This window comes from Nerophis ophidion, linkage group LG09, assembly GCF_033978795.1.
Source record: "Nerophis ophidion isolate RoL-2023_Sa linkage group LG09, RoL_Noph_v1.0, whole genome shotgun sequence".
NCBI classification, from domain to species: Eukaryota; Metazoa; Chordata; class Actinopteri; order Syngnathiformes; family Syngnathidae; genus Nerophis; species Nerophis ophidion.
In genome coordinates, this window is record NC_084619.1 from 23,393,231 (window position 1) to 23,414,870 (window position 21,640).

The window sequence follows — 21,640 nt, forward strand, 5'->3', positions numbered from 1 at the left end:
GAGTGTTTTGCATTTTGCAAAGCTCAGTGAGCAGAAAGTGTTATGTGTGACCATGTGTGTTCACTTTTTGTGTTGGTTGCATTTTTTTTGCGCCATGACTAGGGAAGGTTGTTTGGATTGCATAATTTAAGTACCGTATTTTTCTGATTATAAGTCGCCCCGGAGTATACGTTGCAACGGCCCAAAATGTATGAAAAAGAAGGAAAAAAACATATATACATCGCACTGGAGTATAAGTTGCATTTTTGGGTGAAATTTATTTGATAAAATCCAACACCAAGAATAGACATTTGAAAGGCAATTTAAAATAAATAAAGAATATTGAACAACAGGCTGAATAAGTGTACATTATATAACGCATAAATAACCAACTGAGAACGTGCCTGGTATGTTAACGTAACATATAGTAAGAGTCATTTAAATAACTATAACATATAGAAAATGATGTACATTTACTAAATAATCTGTCACTCTTAATCAATAAATCCGATGAAATCTTCTTACTCGATGTCGCCTATAAACAACTGTGCCAACTCCAAAGGTATGCGCCGCTTCCTCTTGTCGTTTTCTGCTGCATATTTCACTACATCCAGTTTGTAATCTGCATTACATGATTTCCTTTTTGGTCCAATTTTTTTTCCAGCCCTTCTCAGTTTTTATAAGTTACCGCCAACGATGAAATGATCCATTTTAATAGCTACGGCAGTAGCATATAGCATATAGCAGTTAGCATTCCATGACCCACAATGCACTTCTGCCATGACCCTCCCCCGCCAAATTCTTTTTGGTTGACATGTATGTGACGATTGCTGACGTGTGTGTGACGATTGCTGACATTTTCCTTGTCTCTTCCACGAATGAGATAAATAATATTATTTGGTATTGTGTAATCTGCTGTACATGGTTTCTTTTTCGGTACTATTTTTGTTCAGCGCTTCTCAGTTTTTATAAGTTACCGCCAACGATGAAATGATCCATTTTAATAGCTACGGCAGTAGCATATAGCATATATAGCGTTCCATGACCCACAATGCACTTCTGCCATGACCCTCCCCCGCCGAATTCTTATTGGTTGACGTGTATGTGATGATTGCTGAGGTGTGTGTGACGATTGCTGACATTTTCTTCGTCTCTTCCACGAATTAGATAAATAATATTATTTGATATTTGACAGTAATGTGTTAATAATTTCACACATAAGTCGCTCCGGAGTATATGTCGCACCTCCGGCCAAACATGAAAAAAACTGCGACTTATAGTCCAAAAAATACGGTAAATGCTGAGTAGCTTCCATTACAAAGGGCAATTCCTGGGCATTGACCTAAATTACTTAATTTGTCAACAGGATATTGACAAAAATTGCAATAATCAGTCTCAGATATTTGGACTTATTTTGAAAACACCCGCAAGCCTGATGCCTTATAAAACTCTTGACATTTTGCTGGCCAAGTGCGGCCCGCCGGCATCTTCAACTTGGCCCACAGGTTTTAGTTTGGACACCACTGGTGTAGGAACATCTTATGATCTACATAAAGCACCCTTTAAATAGCAATATTTTTCCGGCACTTGCACCATTGACTGTCGGCCAATTTCGCTGGCCAATTACATACATTTGTTGAATGCTTCAAGATACGATTGCACAGCCAGTGAGTCTGACCAAATATTATTTAAAGATCAACACGCCCACAAGTGCTGAGATGATGGCAACAACGATCAGAGTGCTAGGAAAAAACTTGTTTTTTGTGTGAGCCCTAATACTGTCCCAGTTACAAAATGTCACATAAACATGGCCTGCATGTTGAGTGAAATCTGTTTAGCAAAGCATAATATCTGCCAGAGAAAAACAATCTATCAGCTATGTAAATGCTTAACAGGGTTTCTAAGAACATTTTCTAGATGACTAAATGTGCAAGACGATTATTCTAAAAGTTGGCCATGTACTGTATATTATTTGTTGGAGTGTCAATGGATGGAAGGAAAAAATCATGCACAAAAGCAGTTTAAGCCAATGCTTGAATAGGATTTGAACTAAAACAAATCAAGTCTGATTCAGAAAACCATTACACTCTATATAAACACAGGTTGTAGATAAGTCATTACTGTCATGATTTCTTACATGTTTCCTGTGTGCATGAACATGACATATCAGAGTGTCCGGAACACTATACAAACAGAAGTTGAACCAGCATGATTTCCAGACAACAGTGATTGAGAATGCTGCACATCCTTGAAGTGGACACCCTCCCACTGTCCACAAGTGTGGATAAAGAGTTAGGGCTAGGAGCAAGTGAGAGATGAAGGAGTGAAGGATGAGAGAATATGAGGAAGTTACCCATATATAGTAGGGGCTTTCCTGGAACGACATCACTCTGTAACTGCAACTATGACTGTAGCACTGCACTGTGCCTTATCATCCAGCAACAACCACCTGAAACAATATTTGCACATGAGTGCTCAATTTAACATTTGGGTGACCCCTACGACGCAGTTACAAAATACGCCACAGCATGTAGCTCAGGCCAGCCCATAATGCAGCATGTGACCAAAAAGGTGGGGAGAATTTAGCCACACTAAACAAGTAATCTTCATCTCAGAAATGTAAGCGGCTTAGATAAATATAGTCACGATACAGATTGTCATAGTCAATAAATGTCAAAATATAATTAGGTACAACTATTTCAAAGTGCTACCGCTGTTTATATTATGGAGAATTAAGAGAGGAGGGAGGAAGACTGATTTACATTGTGCAAAGCAGTTTGTGGACATGAGTTATGCACTGTTGCAATTGAAAACTCAAGATCAAGGTCTCACTGGATAAGGCTGTCTCTTCTTGCTGGTTCCAGCGTGGAACTGCTATGCTATGTTTATTAGTCTATATAAATGAACCCTGACACACATGGCATGTCAAGGTTTGGCTGCCAGTGTCAAATAGCACATAGGCACGATTACAGTGAGAGCAAGAGAGTTGACTGTAACTTTTATTCCTTGGGCTTATTTTAATGGCACTTCTTTTTAAATTGATACACTGACCAAAACGGCTTAATTAACAGGCGTAATGTTATTCAAGGTTAATTAACAGGTTAAAATCTGCACTACTCGACTGCCTTAAAATATTTTTTATACAATTTAGCAAACTACCCTGAAGGGTTGGGGTCGTGGACGCCTTTCCAAAAAGTTGTAGCCACAAATGAAAAGGGATGTTTTTTCTCAGACTGAAGTGTCATATCGAAAAATGGGGGGAAACAAGATCAAATTCAGTCATTGCTGAAACAAGAAATTCAGGCCAGGCTGACCATTTAACTTCAGTTCAACATAGGGCTGGGCGATATATCGATATATACGATATATCGCCGGTTTGTCTCTGTGCGATATAGAAAATGACTATATCGTAATATTTGAGTATACGTTCTCTCGCAGGACTTTTAGCTGCGGGCGTACACTTCAGGCTCTCCTCGCTCTTTCCTGTGTCTCCTCACAGACAAGCAGGTTCACATTCTTACATACATCACAAACTGTCACGTCATACGTCACATACACGCCCTCAAGCAGCAGAGACGTAGCCGCGTGGCTAACGTTAGCTGCTAACGTACGAGAGAAAGATGCTGCGGATCTGGTAACAAATGAAGAAATAATTCATTCCCATTAAAAACCGCAGGGTTTCCATCGTCTGGCGGTGGTTCGGCTTCAAGTGGGAATATGTCGAACAAACAACCGTAATTTGTCAAGTGTGGGGGTCGTTGCTATAAAAAGTAGCATTACTGCTAATATGTAGCTTCATTTGAAAAGTCACTCGCTAGAGAATGAAGAGAATTTCATAACCTTAGTAACATACCACATAGTGAAGGACGAATACTATTTGATTTCCTATTATGCAGCTTATTTTTATTTAACACTTAAAATGTCTCTGACAATCTTGCAATTTATGTTATGGAAATGACTTGAATGTTTGTGCCATTGCTTAATAACTTTAATAAATACACTTTTGGTCAACTGACTTAGTTGTGATTTCCCTCTCTGCATGAAAGTTTAAAAGTAGCATATATTAATGCAGTATTAAGAAGAATGTTTTAATGTACACACATAGAATCATCATACTGCTGTGATTATATGCATCAAGTGTTCATTCAAGGCCAAGGCAAAATATCGTAATATATATCGTATATCGCGATATGGCCTAAAAATATCGCGATATTAAAAAAAGGCAATATCGCCCATCCCTAGTTCAACAGAATGCATGCTGTACGCTTGGCCAGAATGTGGTCAACAGTCACATGAATGTGTTCCGTGCTAAGGCTAAGTCCCTAATTATATAGGAAAAGAGTGTAGTGTGACAGCAATGGCAGGAATTGTGGTTATGTCCAAAGAAATTGCAGCTGACCTTGTAGAGGAGGTTAAGGGGAGAAAGTGAGAAAACCTAAAGTAGGGACACAAGAGTAGGGAGGAAAGGATATGAATTTAAGTGCAAATGTCAAAAAAAGCAAATGTTTGCGTAAGCATGGGGGAGTGGTTATTAGGGAAGTCAAACTGTCCAATTAGAAAAGCGGGGAACATACAGGCAAGATTTTAAAAGCCACAGCAACTCCTCCTAGCACTGGAGAAAGGGGGTTGCTCAACAGGGGCCAGAGATGGGAGGGTGAGCAGGAACGCTAGCGGGAGCGGCTACTCTGATCAAAATCCATTTTGAGCCTAGGCCTTGGAATTCCTTTGTTCCCGTAACAGGTCTCGGTTTCACCCTTGCCTTAATCCCAGGCTGCCATGCGCCCAGTAACCAAGAGCAGGGCAGGTAACTCGGCCACCGACATACCTCTCTATTTACAGACCAGGCCCTTTACATAGCAGCCACAAACATAAATAGTAAGATTTATGGTGGATAAGAGAAGAGACAAAGAAGAACAGTCGGAAGACCTGACTCTTTATTTTGTAGGAAACAGACATGCAACATAAAAAGAAGGGTTTTGGTTTGTGGGTCATGGTTGCTAACATATTTTAATTCCGCAGTTTAGTATAGTTTGTGTATAGGATCTAGATTGGATCTTTTGGCCCTAAAAATGTCAGCGGAAAATAAAAAATACTTGAATTTACACTAAATAACCACACAACCTCTGCATTCCTCATTGTGAAAGAAATGGTCATATGTAACACATATTTTAAGAGTAAAGAAATCCAACAACACTTGTGCTTTCCCTACAATGACCATGGTCAGGCTGCCTTAAGCCCCCTTCATAGGGCTGCCAAGAGGAGTCAGTGGTACACTGTGCAGCACTTGCAAAGCCCTCTCCCACGGCTATTAGTGACCATTCATCTGGGGAGCCTGGGAAAATGCCTTTACAGCCTGCAGTGGCCATGGGGAAACAGGCTGGCAGGTGTTCCCTCCCTTCTAAGCCCTGGCACCTGTGCAGGAAGAGGAAGAAGAACTCTGCCATGGACTGAAATGTACTCTGGGTACCACCAGGAGCCCTCGCCAAAACCAATCTAACACTGGTTGGGTGATTCTCAAACACAAGGGTAACCTTCAGAGAGGCATTTTCAGAAATGATTGGGATTTGCATCACACAGCAGACAAAATAAATCTGGTAATGTTGGCAATTGCAAATAGTTTTAAATTTTTTTTAGGCTTTTAAAGATGATGAAAATGCTTAAAAGATGTGGCTAATGAGAATCAAAGTTGTAGCCTTAAAAGCCCTCTATGACAACTTCAGAACTCTCCATCAACGTTTTATATACACACTGCAAGTATACATACACAGCATAATGTAGTAACAGACATGTTCATAACAATATTTAATATGTATAATATTTACCCTATTTTACTGATTTTAAGTGTTGCCGGAACTGATTTCCTCAGCGCATTTATTTCCGTATCCATAGCAGCGCACTTCCGGCTTCTGGCAACAAATTTGTGTTCCTCCTCCCGGAAACAAACATGAATATTTTCTACTCACGGCAGACTTGGTAGAAGACAATGAAGATGAATATTTTTGGACAACTGAGGATTCATAACCTTATATTTTTGAAGCTGAGTAGACAAAGGATGAACTCTTCATTCTATAAGTGAGCACAATGAAAAGGTGAAACATTGGAGCAGACGGAAGCCGAGAGAGTCACTTGACTTTGACATTGTAAATGTGGAACTTGGAGCCAATGTATTTCAACATAAATGGAGTGCTTACCCAAAATTATCCGAACACAACGTCCCTAGTCGGCTGGACCAAACGTATAATTGTGCATCCAGTGAGTCACTTTAATATTGATCATGATGCACACATGCGTGTTTTTACAACTATATATGTTGTCAAGCTACCTGTGTATAAACAAACCATGAAATGTGGGCCAATACTTTACAGATACTTTAATATGATTGTTAATGTTTTTCAGTCAGTACAGATTGGTGTCCTATCGCATTGTGTTGTGCACTACAAACTCAGAAGCTTGCTTATCCCTTGCCGTAGCTCGTTAAGGGCTAATATTGAAGGATGCCCATGTGCTTGCTACTCAGCTGGGACAATAGTTCCTCTGTGTTCGCTCTTACAATAACAATGTTCCTACAGCTTGGTTATTATACAGGTGACGGAATGTAAAACAAGTATTGTTGGCATTTTTTTAATGCATTTTCAAAGTGACTGAGAACTAGAATTCATTGTTTCCTTTAGCTGCTTTGCTAGCCACTGAGAACATGGTAGAATGCAAAAAAAAACTTCAGTTTTTTGTCTGTCTACATAGAATTGTGAACAATTGGCAAAACATTTTTAAAAAGTGCAGTTCCTATTCAAGAGTGAGTTGTGCCAAATTATTTATGATGTCCATACCAAATTTGCACTTCTCTCTTTTGCAACACTAACCATATATTTGTAAAGTGTTCCTTCCCTATAAAGTTGACAGAAAATAGGATATATGCTAAGGTGCATTAAAAACATTTGGCTATTTTTATGGTGGCTTACAAATACACTTTATGTTGCTCTACCTTTTTAGCAAATCACCTATCTCCAGACACCATGACTTCGAAACACTTCCACTGGAAGTCTTGGGAAGGCTAAAAGCTGTTGATGGCTCATTTGAAGTGCCAACAGCTGAAGTTGTTACTCTGCCCTTACAGCTGGCATAAGCTCAAACACTACAAGAACAACAATCCCTCTCACACTGTGGTCTTAATACCAAAGGCCATCCACCTATTATTGTCTCAGACAGTGCAGTTACACCTCACACTTTTTCCTGTGAACAACCATGTCCATGCATGTCTTTAAGCAAAGTAAATCACATTTCTCCTCTGAAAGAATCTGGCTATAATTAGTGTTCTGTACTGAAATGAATGTATGCAGGAAACCATGTTCCACTCTCCTAAAAGACAATCTGGAAGTACATCTGTGAGAGGATTTGCAGGTTAGTATTTGACCCGCTTGCAGACTTGATGACCCCAGACTTAATACTTACCCCGAGGTTAGGTGGGCTAAGCTTTTAGTCTTTCTTCCTCTTTTTATGGCTCCTGTCGGCCTACTACCTTCTCAACGTCTGTTCAGCCACCTCTCTCACAGGGGACAATGACCAAGAATGTCATTACGCTTACTTAAGACCCTAATAGGACTAGAGAACATGAACTGCATAGTACCATTTGAGGCGCTATACCTGTTCATGTTACAAAAAGGTACATTTGCAGATACATGTATGTATGGAGTGACAGCAGCTACATTATTTCTAACAAAGCATATTTAACGAAGCATACTTTTTTCAATTATATACTGGTTGTCCTCTTGTTCACACAACGTGCGTTTGTAACTGTGTGTTTGCAGGGCCTTAGCCTGTGATCGCCATCATTAGAAATGTCTGTCTCTCTTCAGTCTGTCATGAGGAATATGAGTTAGGCTTTTCAGTACCCTTACACTGTTCATCTGTTCACACCTTGCCCAGGGTCAAAATCCACTGTAATTCTCCAGCCCTATTGCTGGGTTGCAATCAAGTGACCTAAGTCACTTCCGCATGTATATGGTCTAGAGTCCCAATAAGCTACTGTTTATTTACCTGCATCAGTGCAAATTTGGGCGTATTTTGAAAGATTTTGAGGCAAATTTATAACTGATCATGAAAAATTATTTAAAATGCGATTGAGTGGATTTAAACACTCTTAAGAAAAATTATTTTTGAAAGATTTAAACCATTCATTATCACCAACACGTTACTGCTCACCTCGACTTCACTTCCTTCGACACTTACAAGGATTCTAAGAAGAAAAGATTGGAGGCACTTCATGTCGTTTCATCTGAGGGGTCCACAAATTAAGCATTAATCCGTAAAAGACAATGTTGGACGTATTCATCCATCGCTTAGTACCAAATTTGATTGATATAACATGTGCTGTACTGTTGAGACGCAAATGAAAAAAAAGATAAGTTTGGTTGCATTTAATTTCCTGCTACTAATATTAGTCTCATCTACAATTAATGTCTACAATTGTTTTTATTGTGTGAAGGTCATTTTTGTCTCATTATTTAGCTGTATATGTCCCAGTTATCCAGCAATGTTTACTAGCGATATCAAGATTCAGGATGCTTTTGAGCCTACAACATATTTATTCATGTAGTTTTTTTATGATACGAACAAATAGCACCAAAGACGCTGTAATGTGTCCATCCGTGTCGAATAGAGCACTTTGCTTTCCTGCACAACAATAAAGCTTTTAGTTTCTGTTCGACAACAAAAATAAGGTGGGTTGGACCAACAATTACAATATTTACGACTAGGACTTGACATGACGTTAGTTTATCTACACAACCAGGTGTCCGTAAATAAATTTGAGCATAGCAACCACAAAATAACACAAAATAATGCAATCTCTTATCCTTTCTTTACGTTTAGTTCAGCTCTCAAACACTACTAGTATAGTAGAGAATAAACTCGATTGCAACACAAAGTTTGAAAAGTGAAGTTTAAAACAAACAAACGTATTACAAAGTGATTGCTGCAGACACAGCCATGGTCTGATTGTATTTCACGAGAAAAAAGCGGCATGTTTGGAAGCCATTAATTTCAATGTGCTTTCGTCTTTACCCTGATTTTATAACCTATATGATCGACTTATTTTGGGATTCTATGAAAGCTTTTTCCTATCTCTCTATTTGTATGACGGGAACACCCAAGAACAGAAAAGCAATATGGTATTTTCTGCTAAAACTCTAAACTCACTCCCACTTGTGTTAATGCTACACTGAAGCTGGCTGACAATTATGTGAATTAGGCCACAAAGAAGAAAAACGGATGTGACGTCAAATGCAACCCGGCTAAAACACTGTTCACTTGTTCTTGTTCTTTAATCGGTGCAACTTTGCACAAAACTATGTTTGTATTAAATGCTGAACACATTGAAGAAGAAGAAGGACGGATGACTGGAGAGTCGCATGAGAGGCTGTGATGTAGCCACAGGAGAAACTTTGTGGGTCTTACTGCTCTGTAATCCCACTCTCACAATCAAGGCTGCCCTGCTGAGTGAGCCAAGTTAAACTGCATTAACGGCTACCTGTGACAACCCTGTTTGCAGTACAACATGCCACTTTGGGGGGGTTCTTCTGAAGATGGTGAAACAAAAAGGTATACATTATGAATGGGTGGTTTGGAATGCAAAAGGTAAAAAAAGAGCAAATTGAATACAGTAGAATACATAATAGGATGTTATTTATGTCTGAGAAATATATTTTGGAGTCATCCAGCAACTAACACATACAAACAAAGGTGTAGAATTACGACTACAAATACTACTGTTGAACAGTATTGAAATAGTAGAACGTCAGATAAAAACCTAATGTGTCCTCTACTGGACACACTGTGTCCGGTGAGGACCATCCCACTTCAACTAGTTCAAATACATTTCCACACACACACTTCAAAATTGTACCTATGATTTTTTTACAATGTTTTGAGACCACAGGGCTCACCAAATTATAAGGCACACTGCTAATGACCGGGTTTATTTAGGTCCATTTTCATTCAAAATGTGCACCGTATCGTAAGGCATATTAAAATAGTCATATTAGGATTTTTTTTTTTTTACATTGAAAACACTTTCTTGTGATCTGTGAACATGTAATGGTGGTTCTTTGGTCAAAATGTTGCATATATTATGTTTTACAGAATATTTTTCTCCTGCTTTCTGAACGTCTCTTTGGGATGCACCGTTTTGTGGGAGGTCTTATTCACCTGGCATCACTTTAACAGCGTCTTCCCCGCGTCATCTTTGTTGTACCAATAGTTTTTAGCGCTTTCATAGCGAGTTTACTGACAGGTATAGTTAGAACTGTACGCTACTTTATAATAGTAATTGCAACAGCAGGGGATGAATGTCCAACAATAAGAGGACAGAAAAAAGAAGGAGCCTGTTGACTTTGGCGCGGACTAAAATGGTGGACGCACGCACATTTTCGGTACTTATGCAGATCCTAAATACACATCAGCAGGTAACAATAGGTAAGAAATGTTAGTTTTGGATAATTTTGTCAAACAAAACGCCAGATAATGTTGCCTAAAAAAATGCCATTTTGGGGTCCTTATACTAACACCATAATAATACCTATATGTTGAAGCACAGTACGTTGGACTACAGTACCAGTAATGCTCCGCATTCCATCAAGCAGTGCATCTTCTTAGCTTACCAAAGTTGTACCAAAATATTTTGACAGAATTTTGCGCGCCGTGTATTTTCTATATTTATTATAAATTCAATGAGACATCAAAGTTTTGGTGTTGCTTGCTTACGAGTACTTGCTAGCGTCATTTATTAAACATGCTCAACTTCAGTCCATACGTATCTCTTATGTGTGACTGCTATCTACTGGTCACACTTATTATTACACCATGTACCAAATAAAATTGCTTTGAGGTTGGTAAGTTCAACTAAAATTAATACGTACAAAAGGCGCACCAGGATATAAGGCGCACTGACAATTTTTGAGAAAATTTAAGGATTTCAAGTGCGCCTTTTAGTAGAGCTGTGGGGTATATCAGTATTACGAGCTATACCGGCATATTTTGGAAAAGGTATGTATTTGAGACAATACAGCCATACCGATATATAATATCTTTTGATAGTTGCTCCCACCGTTTACTCGCGCTTTGATTGATTGATTGAAACTTTTATTAGTAGATTGCACAGTTCAGTACATATTCCGTACAATTGACCACTAAATGGTAACACCCTAATACGTTTTTCAACTTGTTTAAGTAGGGGTCCATGTAATCAATTCAGGCAGGCACCGGAGCTGAGGAAGGGTTTGGAGCGCATGTAGAGTCGCTGCTACGCATTGCCAACATGGAACCCCAGCCACATTGGCCTTCGTGCTGAGCCGACGTGCACAGCCGATGTGCCCGCACCGTAGCTCCAGCGGAGGCTCCTTCTCTTTATTAACCAGAGGTAACACAATCCGGTTAAAAGGCTCAACAAAATAGCCGTCAGACAAACTGCCACTGCTATCTGCTAAAGTTAACAGCTAAAACCCTCCCTGATGTCACACGTTACTTGGCAACAGACACCACCTTTTGTAAAAGGCACACACACGCACGCACATGCTGCTGTCATATAAAACTTCACTCAACTGCATATGACATTTATTCAAAGTTTTAAGTAACGCAATCATGTATTAAATAGTAGTTGCATTAGAAATTAAATTACTTTTTTGTTTAGGTATAGAGTAAATATAATCAATTACTTTTTAATTTTAATTTTCAGAACACAAGTAGTAACAGCAATGTGGTGTTGAGTTCAAATTATATAGTTTGCACATTTTGTTTGATATGCAGATTTTTCAGGCCAAAATAGCGAATATCGGAATTTTAGTTTTGGTACATAACGCCCAGTCTTAACTTATAGTCCTAAAAGTATACTAGTATTTCTATAACGAACAGAATAAGCAAGAAAATACATTAGGACAAGCATTTGGCTAATCGTTTTCAGTGTGGGTCACAAAATGGTTACCTTTAACGATAAAGGCAGAGGCAGGTGCCAGCTCCTTTTTATGTTTTGCTGGTCTTCTGTTATAGGAGGACTCTATGTATTGCTTAACTCTTTGATCCACAGCATCCCGAACCAGAGATGTAACTTCCTACAAAACAAAGGCATACTGTATTGTTAGATTTACCAACATGTTATTGGATTGCTGAATGGATAGAGGTTGTGATTGGACTTGACAGTCCATAGCAAGGTAGGTGAGTGGATCGCAACAATAAAACCCCCAAGAAGAATGGACACAAGGCTCAAAGTCATTTCAGATTCCACGCTACTGCTTCCTTTAAGAAGACCCCAAGCAGTAGAAAAGCTATATATTCACCTAACACACTTAATCACGTACACACCCTTCTCATTGTGTCTGTACCTCGATGTGGCTTGTAGTAAACCAGCTGGCGTCCTCTTGGCCGCCCAAGGGCAGGACGTAGAGATCCACCAGCACAGCAAAGTTCCCACACTGTAACACAAAGAGAAAGGACAGCCACAGGTTGCTGAGGGGTATTGAGCTCACAGACAACAAAGGGAATCAGAGTGCGGGTGATTGACAGCGAGACAAACCCCAAACGACCCCCTATGTACTCAAACATCACCCCAGGCATTTCACAGCAGTCCCTCCGGTCCTCTTTCCCTTTATAACGATCTCTCAACCAACCTCAACAAAACTAAAAAAATGACGGTATTATGTGTCCCCTTTCTTAGCTGATCTCCAGTTTAACATCAATGTAATTACAGCACAATCGTAGAACTCAAAGTGGAAACAAATCCAAATTGAGAAGTTTGTTTCATTACAGAGAATAGGTGATTAACTACCAAAAGGACAATATATGTTCCTGTATCAGTAACTATTCTAAAATTCTAAGGATATGGAAGCAAAATGGATTCCTGATGCATTGGATCATTATACCAATGACAATAAACTACAAGGGACGGGTAGGCCAGAAATGACTCGGCTGGTTAACTTGCTGTTACATCTTTCTCAAGCTGGCACTTATGGTTTACACATGAGTGCAAAATCTGCCTACTGCATAGAGAAGAGGGCACTGGGTCTCTTGTGAACCTAGCCTCTCCTTGTGGACCGGGACCACCCATAACATGTGACAGTGGAGTAACAAGAACTACCCAAAACCCATGATGCATAAAAATAGAACAGACTGAATAGCGAAAACAATTTAAAGACCAAAGCAGGCTCATTGTGTAGAATGGGAAATGGCTGTATAAAAGGAAAACATCAAAATTGGACACTTTCAGCTTTGTTTAAGTCTGTTCTTGAGCTGAAGTTGCAGACTCGCTAACTAAACTCAGTAACCCGGCCGTGAGAAATGTCCCAAAACCCTTGTACTCAGTGTGGTGCGATAGTGCAGCATACGGGGAACATCCAAATTCAGATTTTACTAAAAGCTTGTCAAGGGTGCTTTTTCTATAAGACAAATATTACAATTTTGATTTCAGCTTCTCAGGATCATAAAAATATTAAAATTGGAAAAATATATTAATAGGCCGCGCAATGTGCATACAAATTTCTAAGCTTGTTTCAGTGAAACGGAGGCGTGAGAGTATAAGTAAAAACAAGACCACGTCTACTAGAAGTTTGGAATGTCTCTAAAGTTGCTAAAAGAAATGTTGACAATGCGCTAATATGCTGAATCAATAATCACTAAACTTAACAAAAAAGTAATTAATTTCTGCGGACAGAGTCACGGATATGGCCAATAAAATAGAATTTGCGATTAAACGCAGAATATCACAGAAATTGACATGAATGTGAGTGAAATGTTGTTATTGTGAGATGGAGGAACTTTTGTTTGGGAAATGCTGTGTCTGGGACTGCTGATTCATCCCTGAAACATGTCCTAAACTCAACATTGTCAGGAAGGCCACTTGAAACATTGACTAAATCACCATAAATGATTCCCAGGCACGGCCACCGCTGCTGCCCACTGCTCCCCTCACTTCCCAAGGGGATCAGTCAAATACAGAGGAAAAATTTCACCACACCTAGTGTGTGTGACAATCCTTGGTACTTTAACTTTCACTTTAACTACGTAGCGAAAGCCAGCAAGGACAAGGCATAGACCCACAACAAATCTCATTCACATGTCGTTGTAAATATCATCGGTGTAAAATCTACTGTATGTACAACAGGACAGCAGTCACAACTTGAAAGTAGGACTGCACAATGACTCGACATCGAGGTTTGAATTACTGCAATTATGGGTTGCAGGACGCTCAGGTTTTTGAAATGTTTTCTCTTCTCCATCTTCATATTGAATCAGAAATATCGAGCCTAGCAAGTTGCACCTTGTCCTACTGATCCAGTAAATGTGGTGTACAGTGATTTGATTTAGGTTTTGGGTTAGGGTCAGGTTTAGGGGTTAACCCTAATCCTAACCCTAACCCTAACCCTCCTAGGGTTGCAAATTGATTCACTACCGCCATTTTTAGGAGAGAAATTGCAATTAGGTTTTTCTTTCAAAATAGTGCAGCTCTATGGGAGGCTTACACTTTATTTGTCCTCAAGTTGTCTCCTTACTCGTCAAGCTCAGCCTGACTGTTTCCTATTTGGGCTCTTGTATTCTGGAATGCCTTACCAGTAACAGTTAGAGATGCTACCTCAGTAGAAGCATTTAAGTCCCATCTTAAAACTCATTTATAAGAACCTAACCTTTAAAATAGGCTTTTTTAGACCAGTTAATCTGCCATCTCTTTTTTGCTCTGCCTCCCTCTCCTGCGAGGAGGGGTTATCAGGTGACCATAAATGAATCGCTAGCTGTTCAAAGTCGGCAAGCCCTTATGCATCATTTGGTGACGTCTCTGCGCAGCTGACTTATCTCCATTCAAGATGATCCCCTGCTGGCCTCCCGATGGACTGGATTGGCATATGAAGTCGGGACCCAAGGTGACCACTCCTATACATCAGTCAGTGACGTCTCTCCGCCGCCACAAGTCTACATGCAAGAGGTTTCCCTGCTGGCCTCCACTATGGACTGGACTATGGAGGAATAGCGGCTTTACTTTGAGCTCCTTCCAGATTACAGAGTTTCTCACCCTATCTCTAAGGGAGAGCCCGGCCACCCGGCGGAGGAAAACCATGGACTCTGACTTGGAGGTGCTGTTTCTCATCCCAATCACTTCACACTTGGTTGCGAACCGATCCAGTGAGATCTTAAAATCCTGCCCAGATGAAGCCATTAGGACCCCATCATCTGCAAAAAGCAGAGACACCTAATCCTGCAGGCACAAAACCGGATCCCCTCAACACCCTGATTGCGCCCAGAAATTCTGTCAATAAAAGTTATGACCAGAAACGGTGAAAAAGGGCAGCCTTGGCGGTGTCCAACCCTCACTGGAAACGAGTCCGACTTACTGCCGGCAATGCCGATCAAGCTCTGACACTGATCATACACAGAGCGGACCGTCACAATCAGACAGTCCGATACCCCATACTCTCTGAACACTCCCCACAGGACTTCCCGGGGGACACGGTCGAATGCCTTCTCCAAGTCTACAAAGGACATGTAGACTGGTTGGGCAAACTGGTAAATGGGTTGTACTTGTATAGCGCTTTTCTACCCCTTTTTAAGGAGCCCAAAGCGCTTTGACAGTATTTCCACATTCGCCCATTCACACACATTCACACACTGACGGTGGGAGCTGCCATGCAAGGCGCTCACCAGGACCCATCAGGAGCAAGGGTGAGGTGTCTTGCCCAAGGACACAACGGACGTGACTAGGATGGTAGAAGGTGGGGATTGAACCAGTAACCCTCAGATTGCTGGCACAGCCACTCTACCAACTTCGCCACGCCGTCCAAACTCCCATGCACCCTCAAGGACTCTTTCGAAAGTATAGAGCTGGTCCACCGTTCCACGACCATGACGAAAACCACAGTGTTCCTCCTGAATCCGAGGTTCCCCTTCTTAAAGACCACCCCGGTCTGCCAATCCAGAGGTACCGCCCCCGATGTCCACACGATGTTGCAGAGTCTTGTCAACCAAGACAGCCCCACAGCATTAGAGCCTTAAGGAACTCCGGGCGGATCTCATTCACCCCCGGGGCCTTGCCATCAAGGAGCATTTTAACTACCTCGGCAACCTCAGCCCTGGAAATAAGAGAGCCCACAACAGATTCCCCAGGCACTGCTTTCTCATAGGAAGACGTGTTGGTTGGATTGAGGAGGTAGCAAACGGATGGATGGATGGATGGTAAAAAATGGATGGAAGAACTCACTTTCTGGACATAAGAGATTAAAAAAAATAAATAAATAAAACAAATGCAAGAATTTTGCAAGGTGGCACCTGATGGTCAGAAGACATGACTGTACTTTTTGTCCATATAGATAAAAAATAATGTTCATCTATAAGATCTAATCTTCTACATGGGGCTGCAGGATTATGGCCAAAATAATAATTTATGATTACTTTTATCAATATTGAAATCACAATTTTTGATTATGTTAAGTAAAACAGAGTTGGGGTGGGTGTGAACGTGATACCGTCATGTAATATGTAATGTCAAATAAAAAGGCTATAGATAAACGTTTTCCATATAATTAACGACAAATATTTGTTTTTTGTTCATTATTAGTGGACGCTGTATTAAATAAATGAAAGGAACATCAAATAGTTTTCTCCTTTGCTGTATAATTTTATTGTGAGACAAATCCGTGTGTCTCCAATATTGTCCACACCTGTCGCCATCTAAAAACAGCAGTGCGCTCTTGAACGCACGCCAAAACTCCTCAGAAATGAAGCGAGGGAAAATGAAGTTAAATCAAGGGCTCATCTCTGTTTACTACAAGGGGAAATCTCCTAAGCAAATTCTGTGTAGTTTTGCTCCGCCATCATTTTTCAAACTGAACGACGCTAATGCGCAAGCGCCAGCGCTGCGGTGACTCAGTTTCCAGTAAGTAAGCAGTGTTGTCTAAAGCGCATTGATAAATGGCAAATTAAAAGGTAATTCTAATTGTCAGGAATTATACCGCAGTTTATCCTTATATGGCTTACCGTTACATCCCTAGTTGTTACTTTTGTTACTACTTTTTTTTTTTTTTTCCTAATTCATATCCCCTGTTCTTTTGAATTATATTTAAAGTTGAGTTTTGGTGGTAAAAAAAAATACTCATGTTTTCAAATTAATTAACAACTCTGTTATTAATACTGATTTTAATAATAATTTAGATTATTATTTTTGCCATAATCGTTCAGCCCTACTTAAGGTTGTAATGATTTCTGACTCTGTGATTTTTGTTATTTTATGAGCTATGTGTAATGTATTTAAAGAGTTAATGTGAACCTCGAGATCACAGTTGTGTGTGACTTGCAAATATCCATTCATACTTAGAAGTGTTGTTTTCAAACTTAAAGGGGAAGCAATGAGCAGGTTTGATGACAAAAAGGAATTCAAACAAGTAGCATATAACGCATTATCTTTATAGATAGGCTTGTTATTCATCTTAACTATCTACAAATATAGTTAATCTGAAGCTAGCATATTTTCTTTATGTATTCACAGTTTTGTCAAATTTCAAATTAAACACCACTCCAACCCTTAAAAATCTGGGTAAAACAAGTCATAACCCCCCACACAGTAAAAACAATACCCCGGGCCGAATTTTGCAGAGTGAAGCACAGAAACATCAAAAAGTGGAGAGTTCAACATAAACCTGCCAACTATATGAGTTTAGCAATGATATCGTACCTAAAAAATTCTACAGACATTCATAGGGCTTTGAAATACATATAATAACCCTGAATGAGAAATTGAAACAAGACCAAATAGACTCCTGTAGAGCAACCTATGACCCAGCATGCTAGGCCATAAGAATTTAAATGTGTGCACGCTTCCTGTCAGTACCAGCTTTTCTCTACATGTCAGTATGCTCTCCATTCCCTACCCTTTGTCCGTAAGCGGTCCACGGTTGACTGGTGGCCTCAGCTGACTGCCTCCAACAATTACCAGTGCGTGGGAAACCCCAGCAAACAGAGGGTCAGACCTTGTCCATCAAATTGGACAGCAAGACAAGATGGGTCCCACAGTGGGTTCTTGAGCGATTTAACATGAGCTTGGATGGTCTGGGCATCTAAACTTTAGATATTTTAGACATTCAGAGACAGGTAAAAGGACACTGTTATTTAAACAGACTGTACAAGTGCTGCAACGAGAAAGCTGTAAATGTGTGTCTGTCAACTCAGGGAAACTACAGTAGTTGCTGCACATATATCCTGCCAGGGATCACAAGATCTATTGGGTGCATGGCTTCTATTTAAACAACCTAATTGAGCCCTAAAGGAGAAAACAAGGTTAATCTGATCAATGTCTTAAAGGGAGCAGAAGGGTTTCTTGAAGAAATCTTTGGAGAGGCATAGCCAAGTGTATCCCCAAAAATTACAGTATTTCTAAGCTTTTGATGAAGTATTTTATTTTGGCAAACAGCCAAACTTCAAGCAAGCATTAGACTGACTTTTTTTAAATGTTTTACTCACATTAGAAATAGAAAAGACCTGATGAAAATAAGGCATTTGCGATAAGCATCGGTCTACCCTTCACACAAAAACAGCATGTGATTTCCTTCTCAGAGACGGGGGGATGTCTGGAATGCAATGCTAATGAAATCACACTAATGAGAAAACTATTAATTTACCCAGAAAAACTGGCGGTTTGGAGGCACAAAATCCCCCCATTCAGTGACAATGTTATGGTTCAGGTTGATTTTTTTTTAAACATGACATTGGTGTGGACTGTGACAGAAGGAAGCGGGACATAAGTGATAGGATCTAATTTCACAAAGAGAATCTGACTACATTTCCATCATGTGGTCTAAATGTGTTATTCCCTCGCAAAGATGGAGGATCTGTGAGTTGAACTGCTATGACCTATGACTTCCACTTGTGACCCCCTCTTTACGCAGATCTCCACAAGCGGCATGAGATTTACATAGGCTTACTTGTGTCAAACAAGCGTATTCATGAGTGCTTGAACTTTAAAAGAAGTCGCACATGACTTTTCACAACAAAATAATAAGCTTAGCCCTAAAGGGTCTTATTAAACCCACATTAATCGAATATGCAAGCTTTTACTTGTGGATTCAACAAATTGAAGGCGATACTAAGAGACCATTCCACTACCTAGAGAGAGGGCTTTGACAAAGGAAAGGGAGGAAGGAAGTTGCTCTTTTCACGCATACTAAAGAGAGCCGGCGCTGCTTTGTTCTCTGTCTTGCAAAGACTGTTTTACCGTTATGCCATCTTTTGTGAGCTGTTACAAAGTGAATGAATAGGAGTGTGTCTTCCTGAGGAGAAAGCTAAACTTCTTTATCCTAATTCTCTTGGCTGCCAATCTTATAACCGTGGACTAAAGAGAAAGAAAAGTTAATTAAAACAGAAATATCTTCAACATAAGTTCACCACTATCCTCCTCAGAAAAAACAGAATCAAAATAACTTCAATATATTCCTGTCTCAAACCCAGTTAAGTTTCCCCTCTGTTCTTCAGAGCTCTGGTCTATATCACTTTCAGTTCCAAAAACACTTTCTACCTTCCCTTATCTTCCTTCCCTTCCAGACCTGGCTGTCCATTCTTGTTGCTCCAAGTTGGGCAAAGGGCCCGAACACCCTGAGCAGCTTCACCCAACTCCTCACCTTACTGCCCTTTGCCTTTGCTATCGCGCTGCATAAGAGCCAGACCTTCTCAGACTGCACTTAGCTCAGAGGCTAACACTAACCAGCCGCAGCTGTTTACATTAGATGAGAAGGGGCAGCAGATGTGGTGTCACTAGGTAAAACTTACATTTCTCCCTTTTTCGGACTTTCGTCCTCGCATGGAACTCTGCAAACAAATCAGGAGAGAGAGAGCACTCGGTGGGTGTGACAACTTTGCCTTCAAGCTTTATTTAAGTCACTCTAAACTCTGTGAGTCACCTGGGTTTCCCCTTAAAAAAAATAAACAAAACTCTCCGCTCCAATTTTTCAAACTGCCAGATATCGAGTGCAGAGGCTCAGTAATGTGTTATCATTATTATAATTGATCCATATGAATGGAGAGTGTATGTCACAGTGATTTGTGTGCAAAGCTCCATTCGTGCAGCACACCTGAGCTCTCTTTTTTGATAATAAAAAGAGACACAACCCAGGAGTGGAATTTGAGCAGCAAGAACAGACAAGAATATCTGCGGGAAACGTACAGCAAACAAAACTCAGACACTGCCTCCAGAAATAAGACGATACATATCTATGTCTGGTTTCTATATTAAAAGTATTTTGTGCACACATAATATAACACAGTGCTAGCTTTATTTTTGTATCAATGTCACTTCTTTGAAAAGGATTCACTCTGTTGCAAAATGTCAAAATGTTTCTATTAGATTGGTGTGATTGTATACAGAGACATGATGTGTGGTCCCATATGGGCTCATCTGCAGAGTGACAACAACACTAAACAGTGCATAAACCTCTGACATGAAAATGTTCTGCGGTACCTAAAACCTTTTATTCTTGTAAAAACTAGTGGCTTTCTGCCTCAGCTTACTACATTAGATGTCAGTGGTGCGTTTGACTAATAAAAGACAGATTGCAGGGTTCTACAGTGGTTATGAACTGGCAGCAGCGCTTCGGTGGATCAGTGTTTTTGCTTCAGGCCCTATTCAGGAGGTCCACGAAGCGGCAGTTGACTACAGAGTCTAGGCCTATAGGCCAATTTAAGAAGGTGCACCCCCTTCAGTTCCGCAGACGAGGGAGGGAGCTGCTTTGAAAAGGAAAGGATCATAAAACCCGCTGGTAAGCAGCCTAGTAAACATGGCACTGTGAATCAGAGAACATGACGCATAAACGCTTTTATAAGCCTTGCAAACAGCAACAAACGCCACATGTCGCCACAGAATAAACTTTCCTAGCAGAAAGTTGTTCTAGAAGTTAATCCATTCATTGAAAACCTGGTGACATTGGTGTTAGATTTGTGGAAGAGGAGCCTCTTCAGTGTCTTGTATGCTATTGTTTAACCCGATCCCATCTTACATGCTTGTGTGTGGTTAGTTGGTTGAGCGTGGTTGAATCTTTTAGCATTTTCTCAGGCAGAATAACACAACTGTATCATTATGTGCCCAGTGGGAAGAAACCCTCCGTGAACCTCTAGCATTTTACTCTCCCACAACCAACCAGGGAGGGGTGGCCTGTATGCAGGCATGCATATGAAACAAATAAAAAATAACTGAATGCAATATCTGGTCAATGAGGCACACATGAAATGGTAGAGGATGTGCAGATCAGAACAACATGTCTGAAGCCCTTGTTCAAAATTCTCAATAAATGAAACATCAACAAACGAGGGATCAAATGCTTTGCCTGTACTTAACAAAAACATCTGAGGTGCATTATTGCTGACAAAAATTCCGACTGAGGATGAACAACTCAGCTTTGTAATAGAAAGCGTTTCCTGTTTTGTGTGTGTTTTTACTGACCATCATCAAAGGCTCTGAAGGGGAGATCTATTTTTGAAATTTGCAAAAAACATGACCAGGACCTGTAAATAAATTGCATTAACAGGGGAGCAACAATACCAGTCTGCTAAGACAAGGGTTTTAAAATATGTAGTAATACTTCCCTCTAGTGGCGAAAGCTTGTTAATAGGATGCAGGCATGCCTTTGAGGAAAAAAGGAAACCAGAC

The 21,640-nt window shown here is 40.2% G+C and overlaps 1 protein-coding gene across 3 annotated transcripts in view; it reads right to left on the bottom strand.

Annotated features, from left to right (window-relative positions):
* Positions 1–21,640, bottom strand: part of slx4ip (SLX4 interacting protein) — a 65,675-nt gene that overhangs the window by 37,014 nt on the left and 7,021 nt on the right. For 2 of the 3 annotated variants that reach the window (XM_061910583.1, XM_061910582.1), the window contains exons 2-3: positions 12,351–12,440; positions 11,954–12,080 (exon numbers count right to left, since the gene is read on the bottom strand). In XM_061910583.1, the coding sequence (XP_061766567.1) occupies positions 11,954–12,080; positions 12,351–12,440 (217 nt within the window). Of the gene's footprint in view, positions 1–11,953; positions 12,081–12,330; positions 12,441–21,640 lie in introns of those variants that run through there. The other variant, XM_061910584.1, reaches the window with a different exon arrangement.